The following is a 21,117-nucleotide window of genomic DNA, read 5'->3' on the forward strand; positions in this document are numbered from 1 at the left end:
TAGACCTATCAAAGGAATAGTCGCTCCTTCCTACTACGGACTCCGCCCGGAATGAAACAAGAATCGAATTCTGATTCGCCTTTCACATGTTAGCGGTCAGCCTCCTTCAAAGGTCTGACCGTGCTAATGTTTGTTGTCTTACCACCATCGCGACTACCCTGCCGTCTACATCAGCCACGGTCCGTCGCGCATCCCGCCATGCATGTCAGCCATTTTTTACGCCAATCTCGTGAGTCACGTCGTCCCTGTCAGCTTGCCGTCGCGGTTCTAGTCACCCTGGAGGGTGCCGACTGGAGCTGCAGACATTGAACGGCACCATGATGGTGTTGGCGGGCGGGTTAGTTTTGAGGAACTCGCAGGGATCAGGAGAGATGGAGTAAAGATTCTGATGCACCAGCTGCAGGCAGGCGGGATGGTGTTGAAATGTTGACGCGGTCGGCGGGTGATATCAGCTTGACAGATTTCCCGGCACTTTCCGAGTAACGCCTAGACCTTGACTTGTCACCGAGTCTGCATCCGGCCGGCCAGGCAAATCCCGCTTTCTGGACGCATCGGTGTTGAATCAGTTTTGCGCTGAGGTCTCGCGGTATTTAGGCAAGCGGAGTCCCCCAGCTCCACGCCCGGGGGACTCGGACAAATTTTATTGCGAACCGAGAGACAGAAATAGTACATGACACGGCAGCATAAGGCAAGGTAGATGCGAGACTCGATAACGTGTGCTTTGAGTGCTTTGAATGAGCAATGAACTAGAACATCAGGAAAACCCTCCTAAACAAAATATATGTTTTTAGAACTAATGCTGCATTTTTATGTCTAAATTTTCCAATTTAACTTTAAGCAAGCTTAGATCGGTTTTTTTACCCCCTGATAAAAAACATGAGGATTAGCAAACATTCGAAGTTATTCAAACACATTATCATACATTGTAGAGTTAATTTGTTTGATCTTAGACGAGGGTTCCAACCGAACCAGACAGCATTACAAGAACAAAATAAGATTTTGATTAAAAATGGGTATATGGGCAGTAGGCTAATTTAAATAACAGCGCACGCTATGACCAACTGGGAGACTATGTATCAGCTTCACAATTCCATATTGTACACCATGAAAACGAGCGGGGGATGATTCAGTCTTCTTCCATGTTGTCAAGGTCGAGTAACTCGAATGCTTCCAGCTCAGCACCATGGCCACTGGCAGCGGTGCCGCTGTATCGCAACTTCCTGTAAGCAGAGTGAGCATCGAGGCAATACTACCTAAGTGGAACTCACTGTGCAGCCTCATAGATGTCGGCCATCATACAGTGGAATTTCGCAGGCACGTCCTTATTCAGTTTTTTGAGGAACCTGACATGGTAGTTGTATGTCTCGCTGAATAAATTTCCTGTAAAGTTGAATTTGGATGTTGAACCTTGCAACTTCCACATAAGGGCTGCGTACACCTGTGCAACAAGTTAAACGGCACATCCGTACGATGATGATAAGCACATTACCGCAGTTGCAACCAATGCCAGCAAAGGGATAGGGACTTCGGGGCGCTGTCCTTTGTTGTTGGTGATTTTGACGAAGCATTCCATGAATTTGACGGCAATGGACCTCGAGCTATGAAAGAGCTGACGATATATTAAGTATATAAGAAGTTCACCCTGGTAGGGCTTCTTTCCAATGGGCGAAGCCTCGTTATTGATCTGTATAATTTCAATAATATCAGTAGTACAGGCAAGGGGAGAGATCTCACATCAAACTTCAAGGCATATATATATATGCAAGCTTATCCAACAGCCTTCTCGCTGCAGCTTTCCCAGTGTCGGTGTGTCCAAGGCGAAAGTAACCATTGGCATGCGCACATGCGTCTTCCTTCAGCTCCCAGCGCAATATTGGAACACGAGCATCCACCTCGCATACAGTTAGAGAGTGATCTGAAAAGGTGCGAGTTGAACTCACTAAGCTACCAAGTTGTGACGCATACCGTTCGTCCGATTGAAGACATTCTTTGATCGCATGCACACCACGGTTTTCAGCCACAACTATCAATGCTTCCAGCGCGACTTGGTTCTTGTCGACGAGTTCAGGATAGCTGTTGGTGAAAAAAAGATGGCACTTGACTTCCATGATTGCGGACTGAAGAACTTTGCGAGTCTCTAAGTTCTGATCAAGTAACTTCACCTTTCCGCCATCTGTTCGAACGAGAGAGGCGATACTCCGAGTCTTCGATGTTTGAGCGTCAGAGGTAAGTTTCGGTGCAGTGCCTTCGTTGTCAGAATGAAATTCTGACGAGTCGCCCCCAGTCGAGGGATCTTCAATGGACTCCGAAACCGTGTCTTCAAGATCCATATTGGCCCATTTTGGACTCTCAGCCACTTGTTTGTGATCACAGGCAAACTCCAATTTTGAAGTGCCACATGATTTCGATGCCCCCTGCTTGTTGGTGACGACCGACGCGACCTTCAAATCAAATGTGAGTTCACAAGCATATGATAACTTTAGCAAAGCTGACCTCATCGAAAAGCCTCATCGCAGCCGAGTCTTCATTCTCGCTGCCAGTGACACTCTCATTACCCTCTGAATCGGTTACTAAGCTATCCCGACTCGGTTTGTCCCTGGGCTGAGCTTCATCAGAGTCAGTACCACTCGGTTCATCATCTTCAAGCAATGACACGTCTTGTGTAGTGTATGTTCGGCAGAGTTTGGCTGGTCATTGATAATGCGCTGCACACATCATGTAAGACTTCCTTTTTTGTCACGGCAACCTAGGCTGACCTTGCTTATTAACCATCAGTGGAGCTCCTATACCATCATCAAATGAGTTGCTATCTGTATCCACCAAGTTGCGCTGACGCTCTGCCAGTGCCCAAGTTTTTTCTATGTAAGTACCATAACCAAGTTTTAAGTGTATTGATGCACTCAATGTTGACGGCTTTGTTGATGCAGTCCTGTTTGACTTGGAGCTGGACTTCCGACTTGGAGTAGGTGCTGGTGACGTGTCAGTCCTCTTTTTGGGGCAGGATGGTCTTGGCCCAATGTCGCTGTCGCGTTCTTGCGTCTTGGTTTGTCTCGCTTCCAAACTGAATCTCTGGTCAGTTTGAGTTGTTAATGGTGTTTTTGGTCGCTCACCTGCATTTTCGATAGCCTTTTTCTTGGCACCACGCACTTCTGTCAAGCCTCACAGTCGGTCACTTGCTGAGTTGCTTATACTCACTTACCTTGATCCTGCCGAGGTAAAGTCATTTTTTATTATTACTTTGATTTTGAGACTCAGAGTGTGTAGGACTCAAAAGAATAAAGGAGTGTTGAGGAACCCGGGTGGATTTTTTTTTAAACAAGTGTGAGTGACATTCAAATGAAAGGGAATGGGACTGAAATTTTTACTAACCGCAATGTAACAGGGCAATTATGTAGCAAGATAGGCGCTAAACTGTATTTTCGCTGGCACTGTCTGTCCCTGACTTTCGGGACACTCCCCCATCAGCATCGTCGTCCACAGGTATCATTGTCCCCAGGTAACCCATGACTCGGATTCCCATCGCCATCCCCAGGTATCCCAAAACATGAGCCTGTACCGGTACCACCACCATCAAAGCACAACATAGTATGTTTTCCCTCACTTTGCTGGCTGCAGTGCTAATATTTGCTAGGTCGATCGGGCACTAACTACCCTGCAGTGCTAATATCTGCTAGGACGATCGGGCCACCAATGATGGCAATTGGACCGTCATCATTCATGACACCATCATCCAGCCCGTTCTGCTCACTATGGCTGCTGTACATGGTCCCATACTACCTGCTCATCCCTCCCCATTCCGCAATGCTCAGAGTGTGCCCCATTCCAGAATGGGCTATTATCCCACACCCTTGGTCAGTCTTTAGTAGCCGCTCGTCATAATTCGCATATATCTAAACGTACTTAGGTGCCACCTAAACCTCAGTTCACTCAGCCCACCACAAGACAATCAGATCATTCTATTTGCATATATGATGGCAACAATTAGTTTTTGAGGGCTTCAATACTAGGTGGGTTAGTGCTTGAACTTAGTATTTGTTCGGGCCATTACTTACTACACCCTCAGTTCATTCGTCATCCGTTGCTCGCATCGCTTCAGCTTCATCATCCCTTCATCCCCCACTCAATTCATCCCCCACTCGTATCGTATCAGCTTCATCATCTCAATACTAGGTGGGTTAGTGCTCAAACTTAGTACATCCCCCACTCATATCATCCGCCACTCATATCATATCAGCTTCGTCATCCCTTCATCCCCCACTCATATCATATCAGCTTCGTCATCCGCCGCTCGCATCGTATCAGCTTCGTCATCCCCCACTCATATCGTATCAGCTTCGTCATCCCCCACTCGTATCGTATCAGCTTCGTCATCCGTCACTCGCATCGTATCAGCTTCGTCATCTGGCAGCTTCTAACTATGAATGACCTGGGTTACCGCACGTGTTCAGCTTGTGGGCGTGATGATCTCACTGTAACTGGTCTCAGCCAGCATATCGCAAAGAGTTGCAACCCACGTTGTCACACACTCTACAGCCAGTCGCGATCAAGAACAAACAACAAATCCAACTCGGTAGATGACACCGAAGCCGAGCTTGCCTTGGATGAGGGAGACTACAACGGAATTTACAATGAGGACGAGTTTGAGAGGCCTGCCAGTGCTGCGAGTGAGCACGCAGCTGATAGTGATGAGGAAGATTTTGATGAGCATCTGCCCTTCGAACCTGAATGGGAGGCTGCACCATTGCAACCTCAGGCTGATGAAGACAATGACCTGGACCTACTGGATGATGTTTTTGCCTTTGAAGATGACGAGTTGGAGGATATTCAACAGAACACTTGTCAAGACGTTGAGGCTCACGCACAAGGCCAGTCTGGATTTGTTAGGGTGCCCTATCCTGATCCACACGCTGGCCGAAGTATGTCGCATGGTTCAGTTGACCATGGTGCCAATGTGGCATATGGGGCACATCTCGCCAATGACGAGAACCCATACCATCCTTTCAATTCCCAGATCGAATGGGAGGTTGCGAGATGGGCGAAACTTCGTGGAGCAACATTGACGGCATTTTTGGACCTGCTCTCGATTGATGGAGTAAGTTTCTTTTTGCCATTGTGAGCAGATTGTGTACATCTTCAACACTGCGGAACGCCTCCTCCCAAAGCTTGAGTTTAACGGAAGTATTGAGCTGAGCAAACTGGGTGTTGAGATGATGTCGCAGTGTCTCCGCATCCAATAGGTTGATAGTGTGTGTTTGATGCGCTTCACAAGTATCACTCATTAATAGCTAATACTTACTCCTAGGTTAGTGAACGTTTAGGGCTGTCGTTCAAGAACACCAATGAACTGAACAAGATCATCGACTATGAACTTCCAACTGGACGCCCCAAATTCAAACGGGAGCAGGTCGTTGTCGCGGGAAAACCATTCAATGTGTATTACCGCGACATCCCCGAATGCATCAAGTCACTGTACGGTGATCCCGACTTTGCAAGATACCTTACATTTGCTCCCAAGCGCCACTACACAGACGAAGATCAGACTGTTCGTCTGTTTCATGACATGTATACCGGAAAGTGGTGGTGGAACATGCAGGTAAGCACTCAATGTGACATCAATTGCACTTCATAACTTATAATGCCTGGCTAGAAAAAACTTGATCAGCATTGTCCGGGTGGGACCATCATTCCAATTATCATCTCGACAGACAAAACGCAAGTCACTATGTTTCGCAACAAGTCTGCATACCCAGTGTATCTCACCATTGGTAATATCCCGAAGGAAATTCGCCGTAAACCTTCGCATGGTGGCCACATCCTACTCGCCTATCTACCAAATACTCGTCTCGAACAAATCACCAATAAGGCTTCATGCCGTTGGTCTCTCGCAAACCTATATCACACTTGCCTGAGTCGCGTGCTTGCACCATTGCAACATGCTGGATTAGAGGGCATCAACATGCACAGTGGAGACGGTGCTCTTCACCGCTGCCACCCTTTATTTGCGAGTTTTGTCGGTGATTATCCAGAGCAGCTTCTCGCAACAGGAATCAAGTTTGGCGACTGCCCGAAATGTGACGTCAAGAAGGATGACACGGAGAGCAATACGGTACCGCTCCACCTACGAAAAATAGGTGAGGTGCTGGATGCACTCGCGGCGCTCAATCAAGGAAATCTTGCCTTTGTTCGCACATGTGCCACAGTAGGAATCAAACCTGTGATACATTCTTTCTGGGAGAAACTCCCGTTTGCAAACATTTTTCAGGGTGTCATGCCTGATGTGTTGCATCAGCTATATCAGGGCTTGGTGAAACACCTTTTGGCATGGTTAGAGGCTGCTTGTGGAGCCACGGAAATTGATGCTCGTTGTCAATGGCTTCCTCCCAACCATCACATTCGATTATTCACCAAGGGTATCACCACCTTATCATGTGTAAGCGGCACCAAACATGCGCAAATATGCTGCTTCCTCCTCGGCATCATTATCGACATTCGTCTGCCCAACAATCTCAACGCAGGTCGTCTCCTACAAGCTGTATGGGGGCTACTCAACTTTGTGTACCTCGCGCAATACCCTTGCCATAGCACCAAGACCCTTCAGTTACTGGATGAGGCACTAGACCTTTTTCATGAAAACAAGCTCATTTTTGTTGACCTCGGCATTCGAAACAACTTTAACCTACCGAAGTTGCATGCTGCTCGTCATTATCCTCTGATGATCATGCTGTTTGGCTCAACTGATAATTATAACACGGAGTACACAGAACGGCTCCACATCGATTTGGCGAAAGATGCCTACCGCGCTACGAATCACAAGGATGAGTTTGCCCAAATGACACACTGGTTCGAACGAAAGGAGAAGATTCTGCGACACCAAAAATATGTTACTTGGCGACTCGCTGGTGGCCACGAGTCTGATCCTTACCATTCATGCCCACCAGATATGACATTCAGCTGTGAACAAGTCATGACAAAACACCCCAGCGCGAAGTCTGTCAGCCTCGAAAAGCTGACTATGGATTACGGGGCTACTCATTTTCGAGATGCCCTTGCACGCTATATTGCTCAGCAGACTCGAGGAAATGATCCCACACCACTTCACGGTCACGCACTTGATGCGCTGGCACACGACATCCATCTTCCATTCCGCCGACTGCCTATCTTTCATAAGGTTAAATGGTGCTCGGTTGATGCCTGCAGCCATGGCGATGCACGTGTTACTTTGGACAGTGTCCATGCGAAGCCACAACGCAAGTTCGGCTCTCGTCTCATTGCTCACCGATCGGATACAGCTCTGGTGAGGCTGCGTACGAATTCGAAGGATCTTCGAGGTGTGTTATCTGTCAGTCAGTGTTAGTATGTATTACTTACTTTGCATTGATCATAGATTTCCGTGTGGGTCAAGTTCGAGTCATGTTCACCTTCCCACCAAAATCCATCCCACTGCTCTTCCCACCAACGGTCCATCTTCCTACTCACCTTGCGTATGTCGAGTGGTTCACACCATTTCCGCCAGCTGCAGACCGCAATAGCAGACTATATAAACTCTTGCAATCACTGCGCGGAGGTGACACTGTGGCTAGTATTGTGCCAGTTGCCGATATCGAGCGCAGTGTTCATCTTATACCGAGGTTTGGCGTCATGGCCCCACGAGAGTGGACGAGTGATACAGTGCTTGAGGACTGTGACACCTTCTGGTTGAACTCGTATATAGATAGATATACTTTTTCAATGTTCAGATAATTCTCGATAACTCTTGCCATGTTAGAAAAAAAACTCATCTAACATTATCATCTTTAGCAACTTTGTAGATAAACAGCTGTGATCATGCTAATGTTACAATTTTATATGAATTCTGTCTAATTTGCCTTGGGAGGGTTTTCCTGATGAAGCAGAACCCCACAGACTGGAGTGAAAGACATGAGTGACGAAGGCACAATGGACATCCTAATGGGCTAAAGGGGTTTTTTTTTTCATTATATGGTGTTGTTCTTTGTTTTGTACTTCTTGAATTCATCAGAAGACCATCTTCCTGCAGCTTGAATGAGATCCAGAGTCATTCCCACGATAGCTAATGCTGTCGCGCCTCCAGCTCTCATCGAATGACCCGACAATGAACTCCTGCACTTCTCCCGCAATCGCCGCAGGAACCAACTCCTCATTGGGATTGATCCGCTGCTCGTCAGACACAGAGCTGGGCGGAAGGGATAAGCAGAGTCGCGGTGAGCCAAATACTGCCACAATATAGGCAAAGGGTCGAGTCCAGGTATTGAGTCAGACACAATGAGGATGGTCGCACCAGTCCCCAAACTATCATTCTTCTGGTAGGGCAAGGTGTAGGAGATGGCATTTTCAGTGATGGTAAGAGTATGTCGCCAAGGGACTTTTTGGTAGGTCTGGTGTTTGATGGTGTCAGGCCAAGTGAGTTCACCCAGCTGTTGCAGGCTTACGAAGCCAGTAAACAGGAGTGCTAAGAACAAACTGTCATTGTGACATGGCACTGAGCCAAAAGCTGTGCGAGCCCGCTGTAGGTCATCCACGCACAAAGGAAGCTTCCTCTGCACTGGTTTCGACATACGGTGTTTGCAGCCACACAAAGTTCGTGCCACAAGAGAGGACCAGTGAGCCGAACGGACTGACGGATACCCTTCTTCCAGCCGATTAGCGATTCCTGATAGATATGAGTCGACGGAGCGAGGCTCAATGTGGTGCAAGAGCCACACAACATAGAATGACAATGTATCGACAGTGGGGTCGATGGGGAGCTGATGCAGCCTACAAAAGGTAATGTAAGAGTTGAGATGCGAGTCATAGACAGATGTGGTGGTGGAGTCAATTGTAAAACCGAGTGCCACAGAGTGTTCGTACAAGAGATGCTCGTGTGTCCAGGCCTCCCTCAAAGGCTGCCTGGACAATGCAGACACCTGCATCATTTTTTGGCTGCCCCCAGCGCATCTCGAGGGGGTTCAAAATCAAAAAAGGAGGCCGCTGGGGCCAGCTCTTGGACACGCTCGTTCCGAAAATGTGAGAGTGCATCTGCAACACCATTCTCACAACCAGGCACATGCTCCACTCGTAAGTCCATGTCACATTTGAGCAGGACGTCGACCGCCGAGAGCATGATTGAATTATAAAAAGGGTGTACATGAAGCAAATTGAACATCGCGACAGTATTTGTGTTATCTGTGTAAATGAGCATATGCCAAGGGGGGGTCCGACATGTTGTGTGAAGGAAAGTCGAGCTCCAGAGGTCGAGCTGCTGAGACTATGGACGTAGGGACAACGATCCTGGCAGGCTTACTATCCCATACCGTAGTACAGGCGGCTGCTCCAAACGACAAGAGAGGGTACTGACATGCGAGTGCAACTAGACGTCAAGCAGTTATTCTACGAACTGGATGAGGATCATACATGTGGTGGATCGGCTACTTATATATGTGTGGCTACTGTGCACGGACCATGCTACCTAAATAGGTAGGTGAACGATTCTATTCCAACATTGTGTATAGCGTGCACCACGGAACAAACAGCCAGAGCTTCAAAGAAGAAGATCGTGTCTTTGGGAGCACCTACAGGCAATGCAGATTGTCCTGCGAAGTTATCATGAGGAAACCATAGACCCATTCCCAAACCTGATGCATCCGTATAGGCGACCACTACGTCATCAGAGAGCAGGTCAAAATCCAATGATTTGTAAAATAAGAGGCCGGGAAGGCGTTCGATATGGTTTGCCATCCATGACAGCTCACAGATGATAGTGTTATTGACGTGAAGACGGGTGTGGGGTTGGTCCTTTCCACGTATCTTCTCGTATACAGCAGACAGTCCTGGTTTGAGTAGGGGAAAAATATTAAAGCTCCATTCACACCAACCTGCGAGCTGCTGGAACTCGCGAAGTGCCCAGCGACAGTTCTTCATGGCGAATTGCCAAAGTTGCTTAACAAGCTCCTCCTTTTTATGTTCAGGTAGAGTGGCGGACATAGCATTAGGGTTGATGTCGAAACCGATGACTGTCAGCGTCGAGCTGAAGAGTTGCTTTGGCCGGTCATGAGGAAGTCCTATCTCATTCCAAAGCTCCAGGAGACGAGTCTGTTTCTCCGGATAATCACACTGATATGGGGCGTAGCAGAGCATGCGACCTGCTAAGTCAAAGGAAAAACGAGTCGTCCATATAGAGCTTGAGTGCTTCAATTAGCATGCGGTGAATAGCGATCCATGCCACGAGGGACATAAAGGATATCCAGACTTTAGGAGAACCACAGTGGAAATCACAACCTGACTAGATACCTGTAAAAGTATTTAGCCAGTATATGAGGTCTCAGCTCTGCCTAGCTGCTTGAATTGCAAGCAAGAGCGTTCAACCCTAAAGGGGCCTGCTGTCTAGTTAAGTTGAAATAAGTCAGTACTATGCAAGGAACAGAACCTGAAGGTAGAAAGTATGAGTCCAAAGGTAGGAGATGAAGTCCGACGTAGGGGATACTGAGTCCGATGTTTTGGGGATCGGGGAGGACGGGAAAGCAAGGGAAAGGAAAGGAAAAGTGCGGGGTTAGGATTGGAAACACGAGGGAATGTTTAGGGAAATGGGCGACTGAGGTTCAGATCGTAATGATAGGAATTCAGGTATATTCAGCAGGTATAGAGGATAAGGACTAAGTGAGGTGACCTAGTATCAGGGAATTTCTCCCATCTACAGAGTGGTACAGTACGATCACCTACGAAGTCCTATTTAACTAGCTATGTGCGAGTCCGGAATACAGTAGGCGAAATTAGTAGCGCATCGTCGGACCCGATTAAGTATGTAAAAGCACATGAGGTGCTGCGGCCAGTGGGAATCCTCGTAATAATGCTGCCTATACTTATCAATAATAAGAGAATGGACGACTACACACCTAATGGGGTTAAGCGCGACGGGACTGGACATAGGTAGGATGAGTTCGCAGGGTACAAGAGCGGGTCCACCCATCGGGTTGTGTCAGGGATGGCGGGTTGCGTCGGGGATGGCTAGGGGTGAGTCGCACAACGTGGGGTATCATCGGGAATCGCATAGTAGCTTCCTACGAGCCTAGCGGAAATATAGTTGTCACACCGCGTCCCCCAAAGTTATTGTTCCGGTCAACATAACGTTGACCACGTACCGTCAGCACTTGCTTGGCTTGCCACAGCAGGTGCATAGGTAGTCTCCGGAACGCTTGAGAAACATCTGACTTGAACAGAATCAGCTCTTCATCAGGATGTTCTCGCCTAAACTCGAGTAGCGAGGCACCAAGTGAGTGCAACCCATCTAGTTTGGTACCTTTAATCACATCCGAGTCGATCATCGAATTGAGTGAATACTCTCCAGCCGTGTGGTCGACGACGAGGCGCAGTTTGTCAGAGTTTGGTTTGGGTACCGTGTGCATCAGCACACTATACATTCCGGGCAATAAATCAGTCCTGAAACTTTCAGATACTCGCCCGAGTCGTATCTCTTCCTGAAGCTGCTCCTCAATAAACTTTTCCTGTTCTTCTGACTTTGCACAGGTGCGCATTGAGTTGTTGTTAATGGAGGGATAAGACTCATCAGATGCATCGGCCCACGGCCAAAATCCTTCGCGCAAGGCCCGACACACGGATTGGACAAAAGGCTGGTTTGGGTGGTCCACTAAAAGATCCTGGAACCGATCCACGTTAATCGGCATTACTATTTTGAAAAGTTGTGGGTAATTAGCAACAGTATGAGCTGCATCACTATCAGCGAGATATGAAGGTGCTGTTGGAACCGGGTCTGCATACTCGGATGAGCGCGCAGTTGGACTAAAAGAGACGTCCGTTGGTGACCAAATCAAACCCCGTCGAAAGCGTGGACGCTTCAGACATCGATCAGGTAGATTTGGACTTTGTGTCCTCATTATGCTTCGCTTTGACATGACGGCAGGCACAAACCTGGCCGTCTTGCTCAACGTTGCAGACATGGGCAAAGTGGCAGGTGGGTGCGCTGCGTGTGCATTCTCCAGTGTTCCATTTGCGGCACGGTTCGCGTTTAACAGTAGACTCCCGTCCTCCAGATTTGCTAGATTCACCGGTGTCATTGTGCATCCTTCCTCCAGTGGAGAAATGTGCACTGTAGATGTCCTTGAAACATTCGAAGTCGGACAGTTCATATTTGCAAGAATTTCCGACCCTGAATCTAACTGCTTTGTCGTACCAGGGGACTCGTCCATGAGAAAGTTCCGACTGTTGGTCGAATTGTTCATTGATATGTTCTGCGTAGGCGTCAAGTTCGGCCTGTTGGAAAGGGAAAGCGAACTTGAGGGCACGCGCTGCTCTATTCCACGCCGCATTCCATTGTCCCTGCGTGGCAATCTTCTTTGGGGCCATTTCTGAGACTCCGTAGGTGAACTCAACATCTCCGATGGCCTCGGATTGCTTGTCAATGGCGCGTGAAGTGGTAATGATGGTGTGGATAGCGTCGAGGTTGAGACTCCGTCCTGCAACGATATCTGCCCATCCGGATTCATAAAACTCTGGGCTCCGCTCATGGTACATGAGTTTGAGCTTCGCTTGTTTCTGGTCTTGCGCCCAGTTCTGTATGATATGGATGGTGTGTTTGAGATTAGCGGATAGGGGTCTAGCTGGTTCTTGGTGAACCGTTGGCTTAAGGTCAAACCGAACACCGTTCTCTAACTGCTCCAGTCGCTCTTTGAGTGGCTTGAGTTTGTTCAGATTCCCACTGGTCGAGCATGGCAAGGTAGATAGCCGCGATAGCAGTGGGATCTTCTCCTGAGCCGATGGGTAAGCTTTCCTTGATGATGCTGGAGATGACATAGGATGCTTCAAATTTTGTTCCCTTAGTGGCTCTAAAATCTCGGACGACGTCAAGGCATCTCTTCGCCAGGACCTGTTGGGGTAGATGTGATTCATCAGTGTCGGACTCAACTGAAGCCCCTCGCATTGCGGGTCCCCTAAGAGATGGTTGGGTTTGCGACGAATTGGTGGCATTATTGTTTGAAGGGCCAGGGTCTGACATAGTATGTTTTGGAAGGATGACCGAATTTGAGTAGAACGATAATTCAATTAGACACGAAAAACAAGTAGTGCAGAACGTGCACGAGCAGACGGTGCTCAGAGGACAAGTGTGCGACGTGCAGAAACGGAACACGTCAGTTAGACACTTATATCCAGAAGGAAAGGGGCCTCAACGATGACGCAGAGTCACGAGGCCAAGAAATTTTCGACCAGCGTCGCGAATTGATTCAACTTGGTTAAACAAGTTTAACCCCGATTTATCTGGAATCCTAAAACGTCTGGTTTCGAAGACGAACGACTTACATAAAGTGATCATTCTTTGACAGTGAAAGGCAGCAGTCTCTACACAGGGAAAATCGAGAAATTGTTGCATAAATGTGTACAAAACGCATTCGAACGAGTAGCAAGACTACTGACTACATTACATGGATTTTAATGGTAAAGATCTTCAGACCAACTTTCAAATTTATTCACGTCCTCAGTCAGGCTGTTGATTTTATCCCTCGTTGAACCAACGACTTTTCTGTGCAGTGGCAGGCGCATAGGAACATCATCAAGGTGGGTCAACTTTTCAATGGCCACCACTGCCTTGTCTGCATCTCCATCGATATTGCCCGACGCTATGAATTGCCGAACCTTGGAACCGGGCAAGTCAGGATTGGCGTACGCAGGGTGCTGGGGAGACAGGCGTTGGTTCTCCTTGAATATCTTGGTACGGAATGGACCTGGCTCAATTATTGTGACCTTGGGGAAACGAAAGGTTGGCGAGTCTTTTAACGTCAAGCATCCTAGAATTACCTTTATGTTCCACGCAGGATCAAGTTCATTTGCCAAGGACTCGCTCAGGCCTTCCAGAGCTAGATAATTTGGTAAGCATCTCCACTCTCAAAAATTGATCACACCTGCCAAATTTTCTGTCGCGATGCTATGACTTAAATACACTATGCCACATGATTTAGAACACTCACGATGCACTGTAGAAGGCGGTTGCAGGGCCGCCTACCAATCCCAACCTTGACGAGACCTGCAACAGTCTCCCACCAATTGGCTTGTTCACTTCTCGGAAGAACTTCACCGCCTCCTTGCTCACATGCATAGCACCCCAGAAATTTACTTCGAACATCTGACGGGCCTCTTCTTCGCTCACGGACTCTAACTCTCCTGCTACACATTGACCTGCATTATTAAACACGACATCAATCCTTCCAAATGCTTCTTTTGCTCTTGCAAACGCAGCTGATACTTCCGCGCTGTTCGTCACGTCGAGCTGAATGACTAAGAGCTGGGATGGGAATTGTGCTGATAAATCTGATAGAGCATCAAGATGGCGAAGAGTCGCTATGACTTTATCGCCCTTGTTGAGCAAAAGCTCAGTCATCGATCTCCCGAACCCCGACGATGCACCAGTAACTAGATGTGAGATATCAGTATTTATGGCGAGTCCAATGAATTCGCTTTCACCCACTGAACCAAACCTTTGGCTCTGCCATATCTCCAGTAGGGCTCTCAAAGAACAGGAGGAAAGAAAGGGGCGTGAGATGTTGGTGAGATGCCTGCGCAGTTTGTGCGCTATCTGATACAGTAAGCACAATGCGGCACAATGGCGTATGCACCTCAGGCAGCACTTCTCGGTGCCTATAAAGGGTCTAAGAGACCCAGTTTCTATGTTGGCGGCAACTAGTCTGTGAGACCCCCCCTCCCGCCTTCTAATTTTAGATCGCGTGAGAAATGAAATACATACCTACACGGCGCCTCTCAATACTCCTCCCAATAGCTACCCATACCTTCCAATAGCCCTCTAGTCCTACTCAGAAGTGCTCTCAATAGCTACCCGCACCTCTCAGTAGGTCTTTCCACTTAATAGGGGCACTTCCACGCTGGGTTGGGGGTAAGTACCATGCTGCATATGCGTGGCCTTCTGTTCTACCGGCACTTAGTAGTTTTATTGTAGCAGTAGCTCATCCACCACTCTTGAATCAGAATGCGCCGTGCAGAGCAAGTGTCATCCTCTGGACGGGGACTTGGGAAACACTTTGTTAGTCCACGCAAGTCCCGAGACAAGAAAAAAACGCAAACATTTGTCGATATCCCAGGCGCAGATGTCAAACGCCGCCAGCTCGCCCTACGCATGCAAGCTCTTATCAATCCAACATTACCAGAGGCTGCTTCTGTATTCAATCCCAGCAGTTCAAACATGGATCCGACCGCAATTATAGGCAGTTCGAACGACGATGAATGGGTGTACGAATCGGACTGTCCAGTGCCCGAGCTTCAACATCCACCCCCTCATGATAAACTACAAGCGAACACACAGCTCATTCAGCTCCAGCGGCGCACACTCCCTGACAAGGCGTCACGAACACTCTATGGAAATTGGCAAGGTGTGATCCCCACCTTAATCAAACCTCTCCTTAATTATCTCGCGAGAACGGTCGGTCAGCCACTCGAGAAGTCGCCTTCTATCATATCTGCGTGTGCAGTTAATTCATGTGCTCAAAAGCGCTCATCCATCGTTTCTCTCTTTTTTGATCGTAAGTGTAGCTAGGCTTCTTATCATTCACTGGCCTTACTAATTCAACACTAGGATTTGTCTCGATTGAGGTCCTGAGCTGTAATTGCTCAACGATTTCCCAAGTCCTTATACTCCACGGATTATTCCCAACCGCGCCCTTGCTTCCAAGGATAGCGGTTTCCATCGAACTTCTTTCCTTTTATCGAGCGCTATTTGAGCGTTCGTGTGATGCAGTCAACGCACTTGCAGCCGCATTGAAAACTCATTACGCTCGGCGGGGTTTCCAGTCAACTGACGAACATGTAAGTTTATATATTCAAATCCAAGAATAACCCTAACTCTAAACTACACAGGGAAACATCATCCAGGAACCATTCAGAAGAAGTCTTGGACATGCAGTTCAGTGGTACGACATTCTGCACGTCAAGGTGGAGCGGACAATTGAAGAAGCAATCCAACAAGCTCGTGACCGAATCCGAGCCTCCTGTGAGCCCTCACCACCCGTTTGTGATCCTGCAACAAACTCTCAAGAGGTCCGCGTGGTACATCCTTCTCAAGAGGTCCGCGAGGTACATCCCTCTCAAGAGGTCCGCGAGGTACATCCTGTCCTCATGCCCAACACCCTTGATACCTCCCAAGAGGCTCGATCCGAGTCCCACTTACACAGAGAACACTGTGCATCAATCCTGGTTGAGCGTTGTCCCGCTTGTTTTGCAGGAGTGTTGTTTGGCAGACCCCTCGATCAAGGAGGTGACATTCATGTCGCCACAGACGGCAACTTTCATCATCGTCACCGCCGCTCAGCGGGCGACTGCCCTCACTTCTATAATCCATCATACTTCCTACCAAAGACGTACGTCGATCAAGTTGGCTCTCGGATACATAAGAATCGGAAGCGCCCTGCTACGACACATACTCCTATTGTACCTAACGAGGCCATTGACCAGTGCGAGCAGTCCTACGAAGCCGCTGATGGGAAAAAGCAGAAGACTGCCATGGAAAGCTTTGACGACACTGGTTTGATGGCACTCATTTGCCGTCACGACATTCCCCTATTCTTTACAAACATCGATACACCCGGCGAACAGCAGAAGTACTCTGTTGCCTTACTAGAACATCTGTTCTCACTTCTCCCCACACAGGCAACAGTTATTGCTCTATACGATGTTGGCTGCGTACTAGCTCGCTCACTTTCACAGGTATGTTTTGTAACTTGAGTGATGTGTATCCCTAACATTCTGCAGTATCATATTCTAGATGTTTCTATTACTTCACGCCTCCGCTTCGCAACAACTGCCATGCACGCGTATGGCCACGAGTGGGGATGTCAACTTGTCTATAATCCCCGGATGTGCGTTGGAATGGGTCTATCAGACGGAGAAGGTACCGAGCGACTTTGGTCGCGACTCATTCGTCTAATCGGTATTGAGCGGTCATCATCGGTAAGCACATCTCCATTCTCAATCTCACATATATATTTCAATTTATTCTGGCACATTTCAGCGCCAACGGCGTCTGTGGCTTATAGACCGTCAGGCAGCCTCCATCGGAGCTGAGATGCGCACAGACCTCGGTGACTGGATCAAGCGACGATTTCGTGGCATCAAGACTCAAGTCAATACCACCGAGGACATTCTTAATCACTGTGGTGTCTCGATTGAAGATTTACGGTCACTGTGGGCTGATCAGCGGCGTGCGCAACTCTCTGTGCGTGCTCGTAAGTACTGGTACATACTATTCTCGTGTTAGTTTAACTGATTAGTTTTTTATAAGACGCTCCTGCGCGTCTCAAAAAGGAACTGGATACAGTGCTTGCGCTACAATCTGATATGGATACTTCAGATCGGGCGTTGCAGGCTACCCGCACCATGCTTGAAAAGGAGGCACCTTCAGATGATACCCTGAGTGCTCTCGAAGGTCTCGAGAGGGGGCATCAACGTCTCATGGACAAGGTCGAAGCGCTATACGCTTCACTGAATATCCATGACAGGTTTCCAGAGCTTCAGGGCGTCAACCTAGATTTTGTCCACACCCTCCTGATGGCCCGCGACCTCAAGATCAACATACGCAAACGGGCAATCGGTAGTTTCTTCGAGTGGGATAAACTCGATAGGGCAGTTGGTGGTGCTCAGCAAGCGTTAGGTGAGACTAAACCGGATCAAAGGCACATTGGACTAATCTCAACATATTAGGCACCAAGCTTCACCAGCAAACTCGTAAAGCAATAGCCAAGAGACAACCAGCCCTGATGACAGCAATTCGTAAGTTCAACTCTTATTGTGAGCGCCTAGACACCCTCTACGACCCTTCATGGGGGATACCACTCCCGATGGCACTTCCAACTAAACTAGCGGATCTACGCAACGACCAAGCTCTAATGGAGGACGTTTGGATCGCGCCGTCTGCAGGAGACATACCACGCTGGTTAGACGATTCAGATGTGAGAGATGGAATCCGCGCCCTCCTCAAGCATGATCGATGTCAAGAGGAGCGGCAACGGCTCAGTATTGAAGCTGACAACTTGTGCCGATATTTTGGAGACGAGCTCGCTGCTTTAGAGCTTGCTCTTTCCTCTGATGCGAGTAAGTGAGTCTAGTGCTTTATTCTGCCATTTTCTGATGATGTCAATAGACGAACTTTTCATATTCTCACTGCGGACCCGTCGAGACCACCTTCTTCAACTTCGATCACGCTGGGAAAATCCATTTGCCTCTGTGGCTCGCTTTTCTGATCGTGTCAAAGTAGCTACAGATCTCGCGAAGACACTCACACGAGGTGCAACCAAAGCCTCCCTTAGTTGGATACATAACCCTCCAATACTGGCAATTGATCACCAAGAAGACGATATCCCAGACTTTGAAGCAGGGCCAGCATCAAGTATCGACGCCCATCAAATCGCATTCTCTGACTTCCTCGAGGAAGATGCTATTGCCAACGAGGACATAGAAGACATTGACGAAGCGGAAAAAGCTGATGTCACCATCTGTTGGGCGGTTCCGGAGGTACATTACCATTTGCTACCTTCCTTACCATTTTGACACCCTTCGCAGGTACTTCAAATTGATGAAACACCTGTGCCCCGCAAGGATCTGCGCATCACTGTGCAAGGGCCAGGTGCAGCAACTAGGATATGGCCCTCTCGCCATGGCTTCCCACGACAAATATTTGATCCAAGGGATATCTCCTTCCTTGGTTCCTCGACTGCCCGTCTCAACGATGTATGCCTCAATGGCTGCGCAATCTTGCTGCATGATTCCCAGATGTCCATCCCTGTAGCGCAGCGCATTGCCATTCTCTCTACTCATGACCTCCCACGCATCAGATACAACGCAGCTGATGAGATGCTCTGGCGTCAAAGTTCGTGGACACGTTATTGGGAGAAGGACATTTGGATTCTGCCTATTCATCGGCCAGTGCCTGTTGGTCATTGGGTACTCTGTGTTATTCGCCGATCCTCCAAGGAGCTTCATCTTTTCGATAGTTTTGCTGAAAAGCGGCCATGGCAACATGACGTCAAGGTGAGGCTCAGCTACTTATCATGGCACAGGCGGAAACATTGACATCATCCATGTAGGCCATTATGACACTTGTGTCTCGTCTACTATCTATTGCACGTCAACGCCACCCTGCAGTATCATTCGATCTTCAAGGATGGGTAGCTCGTCCCCTTATTGTAAATTGATCTGTCATGAAATCTGAGCCCTCGCTAACTACATTTTCTAGCTCGAACCTCTGCAGACGAATGGCTATGACTGCGGAGTTTGGGTACTAGCTGCAATTATGGCAGTCTTACGAGGTTTTCATTCTACAGGCCTGCACGAGGATGATATGGAGGGCTTCCGGCAATTGCTATATCGCCTCGTTCTCGATCTCAGCGTAGTGTAGATAGACATTGTTCATAGTGTAGCTCAATTTCAACACCACCCTTGTCATGGTCCAGAATGCCCGCCCCAGAACTATTAAGCGCATGCAATTCACTTTCAGTATTGACGCTCCCCTTGGCTCTTTGTATTTGAAATCCCACCAGGCCTTCTCATGATAGGTCTTGCAAGAGGCTCTCGCAGGAGGCTCTTGCAGCCCTCTTGGCCTCCATAAATGAGCAGGCACTAGAACATGCTGTCACAATTGACACCGACCCTGTGCTTCTTCAAGGTACGATTTTCAATGTGTTGCAACATTGAGCTTCTTCGAACTTACTGTAATCGGCCTGATTCGAAAGTTTTCTTTCGCCCATGGTTTACACATTATTCATTGATCACTGACTAGTGTCTACAGCTGGTACTTTGATACTTCGTTTATCGTGACACCGCCTCCTGCAAAATGGCCGCGTCCAGCAGTACTACATCAAGATCATTGTGCCTCGTCGATGCTGCCACGCTCACGGACTCGCAACATGGTACATCAAGATCATTGCACCTCGTCGATGCCGCCACGCTCACAGACTTGCAACATGTTTCTGTCACTCGGATTGTGAGTACTGGTAGTTAGATGTTCAGATTTTGCTGACCTGTTTCTAGTTTGTGGATGCCTCTGTGTCGACAGAGGATGCTGAACTTAGCGAAGGCTCCCGACTCCCTGAAGAAGAACTTTGGAAGAGCCTCGAAGGGATACCCTGTATCATGGGTGGGATAAGGGCGCTTGTTGGTAAGAACAATCGCCATACATCTGCACTAATCTTAACATTATTTCAGCATCACTTGGCGGGGAACTGCGTGGGCGCACAGGTGCTGACTTCCCCTGGAAATCACTCCCGAAAGAACTAGCTCGCCTCGGGTATGTTCTTGTCAATTACCCTGATGAGACCTTGATGCCCGGTGAGCTGCGATCCACTTTCTGTCGCACCAAAGGCATCCACGATCTCAACCAACGCCATCGTGCCAACATCATCAATCACCTCAAGACAGGCACCTTAACCATCCGAGCGGTTACGAGTGATGCTGCCCGTATGCGTCTCACCACCTCAAAAGACCCCGTTGTCATTGGAGAGGCCCCCTTAGCTTGCTCCATGCACTCCTGTGGGCGACGTGCGTTTGCTGACGGCCGCATTGACCAAAAGGGTCTTCCCCGTCTTCCCCGTCTTCATCTGCCTCCTTCTACACCTTCCTCCCGTCGTCGTGCCCAAGTCGTTGTGGAAATCACACGGCCACCACCCCGCCCAGCTTCTCGAGCGGTCCGCAAACCATCTGTCACCCGCACCAGTAACCTTATCCCTCCCATCACTTCAGTCAAGGGTGGAACATCCGGCTCTGAATATGACAACAGTGCTGACAATGACGACGATGAAGACGAGGAGTCCCAAGTTAGCGAGATTGATAGTCGCCCTGTGAAGCGCCTTAGGCGTTGATCAAGAGTCTATCCTAACATCAAATGTAAATAGCACATGTACGTAGTTCATGCTTGAATTTCTAACCCAATTCTGACATCCCATTGTCTTGGATATGAAATAAGGTTTCAATTTTATTGCTTCCTCTGCGCGGCCTTTAGTCATTCCATTCCAAGACCGCTCTGGAGCCTCTGAAGCCTCCAATAGGCCTACCAAATCACCCTCTGCACCCTCCTTGGTGGACCTCCACGATGTCTCGTGCGTTGATATTCGCTTCTAT

At 48.5% G+C, this 21,117-nt stretch overlaps 4 protein-coding genes across 4 annotated transcripts; 1 reads left to right on the forward strand and 3 right to left on the reverse strand.

Moving 5' to 3' along the window:
- Positions 1-1,126: 1,126 nt before the first annotated feature.
- On the reverse strand, positions 1,127-3,224 carry DFJ58DRAFT_849007 (uncharacterized protein; the record flags this gene model as incomplete). The annotated part of the gene is made up of 8 exons (XM_041393694.1): positions 1,127-1,220; positions 1,269-1,438; positions 1,490-1,684; positions 1,941-2,441; positions 2,494-2,639; positions 2,757-2,858; positions 3,111-3,149; positions 3,200-3,224. The coding sequence occupies 8 exons, from the start codon at positions 3,222-3,224 to the stop codon at positions 1,127-1,129; spliced, it is 1,272 nt and encodes a 423-aa protein (XP_041235019.1).
- A 1,694-nt stretch (positions 3,225-4,918) lies between these two features.
- On the forward strand, positions 4,919-7,740 carry DFJ58DRAFT_672192 (uncharacterized protein; the record flags this gene model as incomplete). Its single annotated transcript, XM_041383015.1, has 4 exons — positions 4,919-5,092; positions 5,303-5,593; positions 5,648-7,328; positions 7,385-7,740. 4 exons carry the CDS (start codon positions 4,919-4,921, stop codon positions 7,738-7,740), a joined length of 2,502 nt encoding a protein of 833 aa, XP_041235020.1.
- Positions 7,741-7,998: 258 nt separating this feature from the next.
- Positions 7,999-12,975, reverse strand: DFJ58DRAFT_750857 (uncharacterized protein; the record flags this gene model as incomplete). Its single annotated transcript, XM_041387765.1, has 7 exons — positions 7,999-8,191; positions 8,233-8,393; positions 8,448-8,522; positions 8,576-8,668; positions 9,526-10,107; positions 11,133-11,843; positions 11,920-12,975. 7 exons carry the CDS (start codon positions 12,973-12,975, stop codon positions 8,014-8,016), a joined length of 2,856 nt encoding a protein of 951 aa, XP_041235021.1. The 3' UTR covers positions 7,999-8,013.
- A 288-nt stretch (positions 12,976-13,263) lies between these two features.
- Positions 13,264-14,612, reverse strand: DFJ58DRAFT_826919 (NAD(P)-binding protein). The gene is made up of 5 exons (XM_041392201.1): positions 14,468-14,612; positions 13,971-14,412; positions 13,909-13,916; positions 13,801-13,859; positions 13,264-13,746 (listed from the first exon to the last, which is right to left on the reverse strand). Exons 1-5 carry the CDS (start codon positions 14,490-14,492, stop codon positions 13,435-13,437), a joined length of 846 nt encoding a protein of 281 aa, XP_041235022.1. The 5' UTR covers positions 14,493-14,612; the 3' UTR covers positions 13,264-13,434.
- Between the last annotated feature and the right edge of the window lie 6,505 nt (positions 14,613-21,117).

This window comes from Suillus subalutaceus, assembly GCF_016647625.1.
Source record: "Suillus subalutaceus strain FC151 chromosome Unknown DFJ58scaffold_390, whole genome shotgun sequence".
Classification (NCBI taxonomy): Eukaryota; Fungi; Basidiomycota; class Agaricomycetes; order Boletales; family Suillaceae; genus Suillus; species Suillus subalutaceus.

What these genes read in the sequence shown, in the direction of transcription:
- DFJ58DRAFT_826919 (XM_041392201.1), bottom strand. Translation starts at nt 14,492, where the DNA reads ATGGCAGAGCCAAAGGTTTGGTTCA. An exon ending in AGAGCCAAAGGTTTGGTTCA is followed by an intron (nt 14,413 to 14,467) that starts GTGGGTGAAAGC and finishes TCTCACATCTAG; the next exon opens with TTACTGGTGCATCGTCGGGG. An exon ending in ATCCTGCGTGGAACATAAAG is followed by an intron (nt 13,747 to 13,800) that starts GTAATTCTAGGA and finishes CGTTTCCCCAAG; the next exon opens with GTCACAATAATTGAGCCAGG.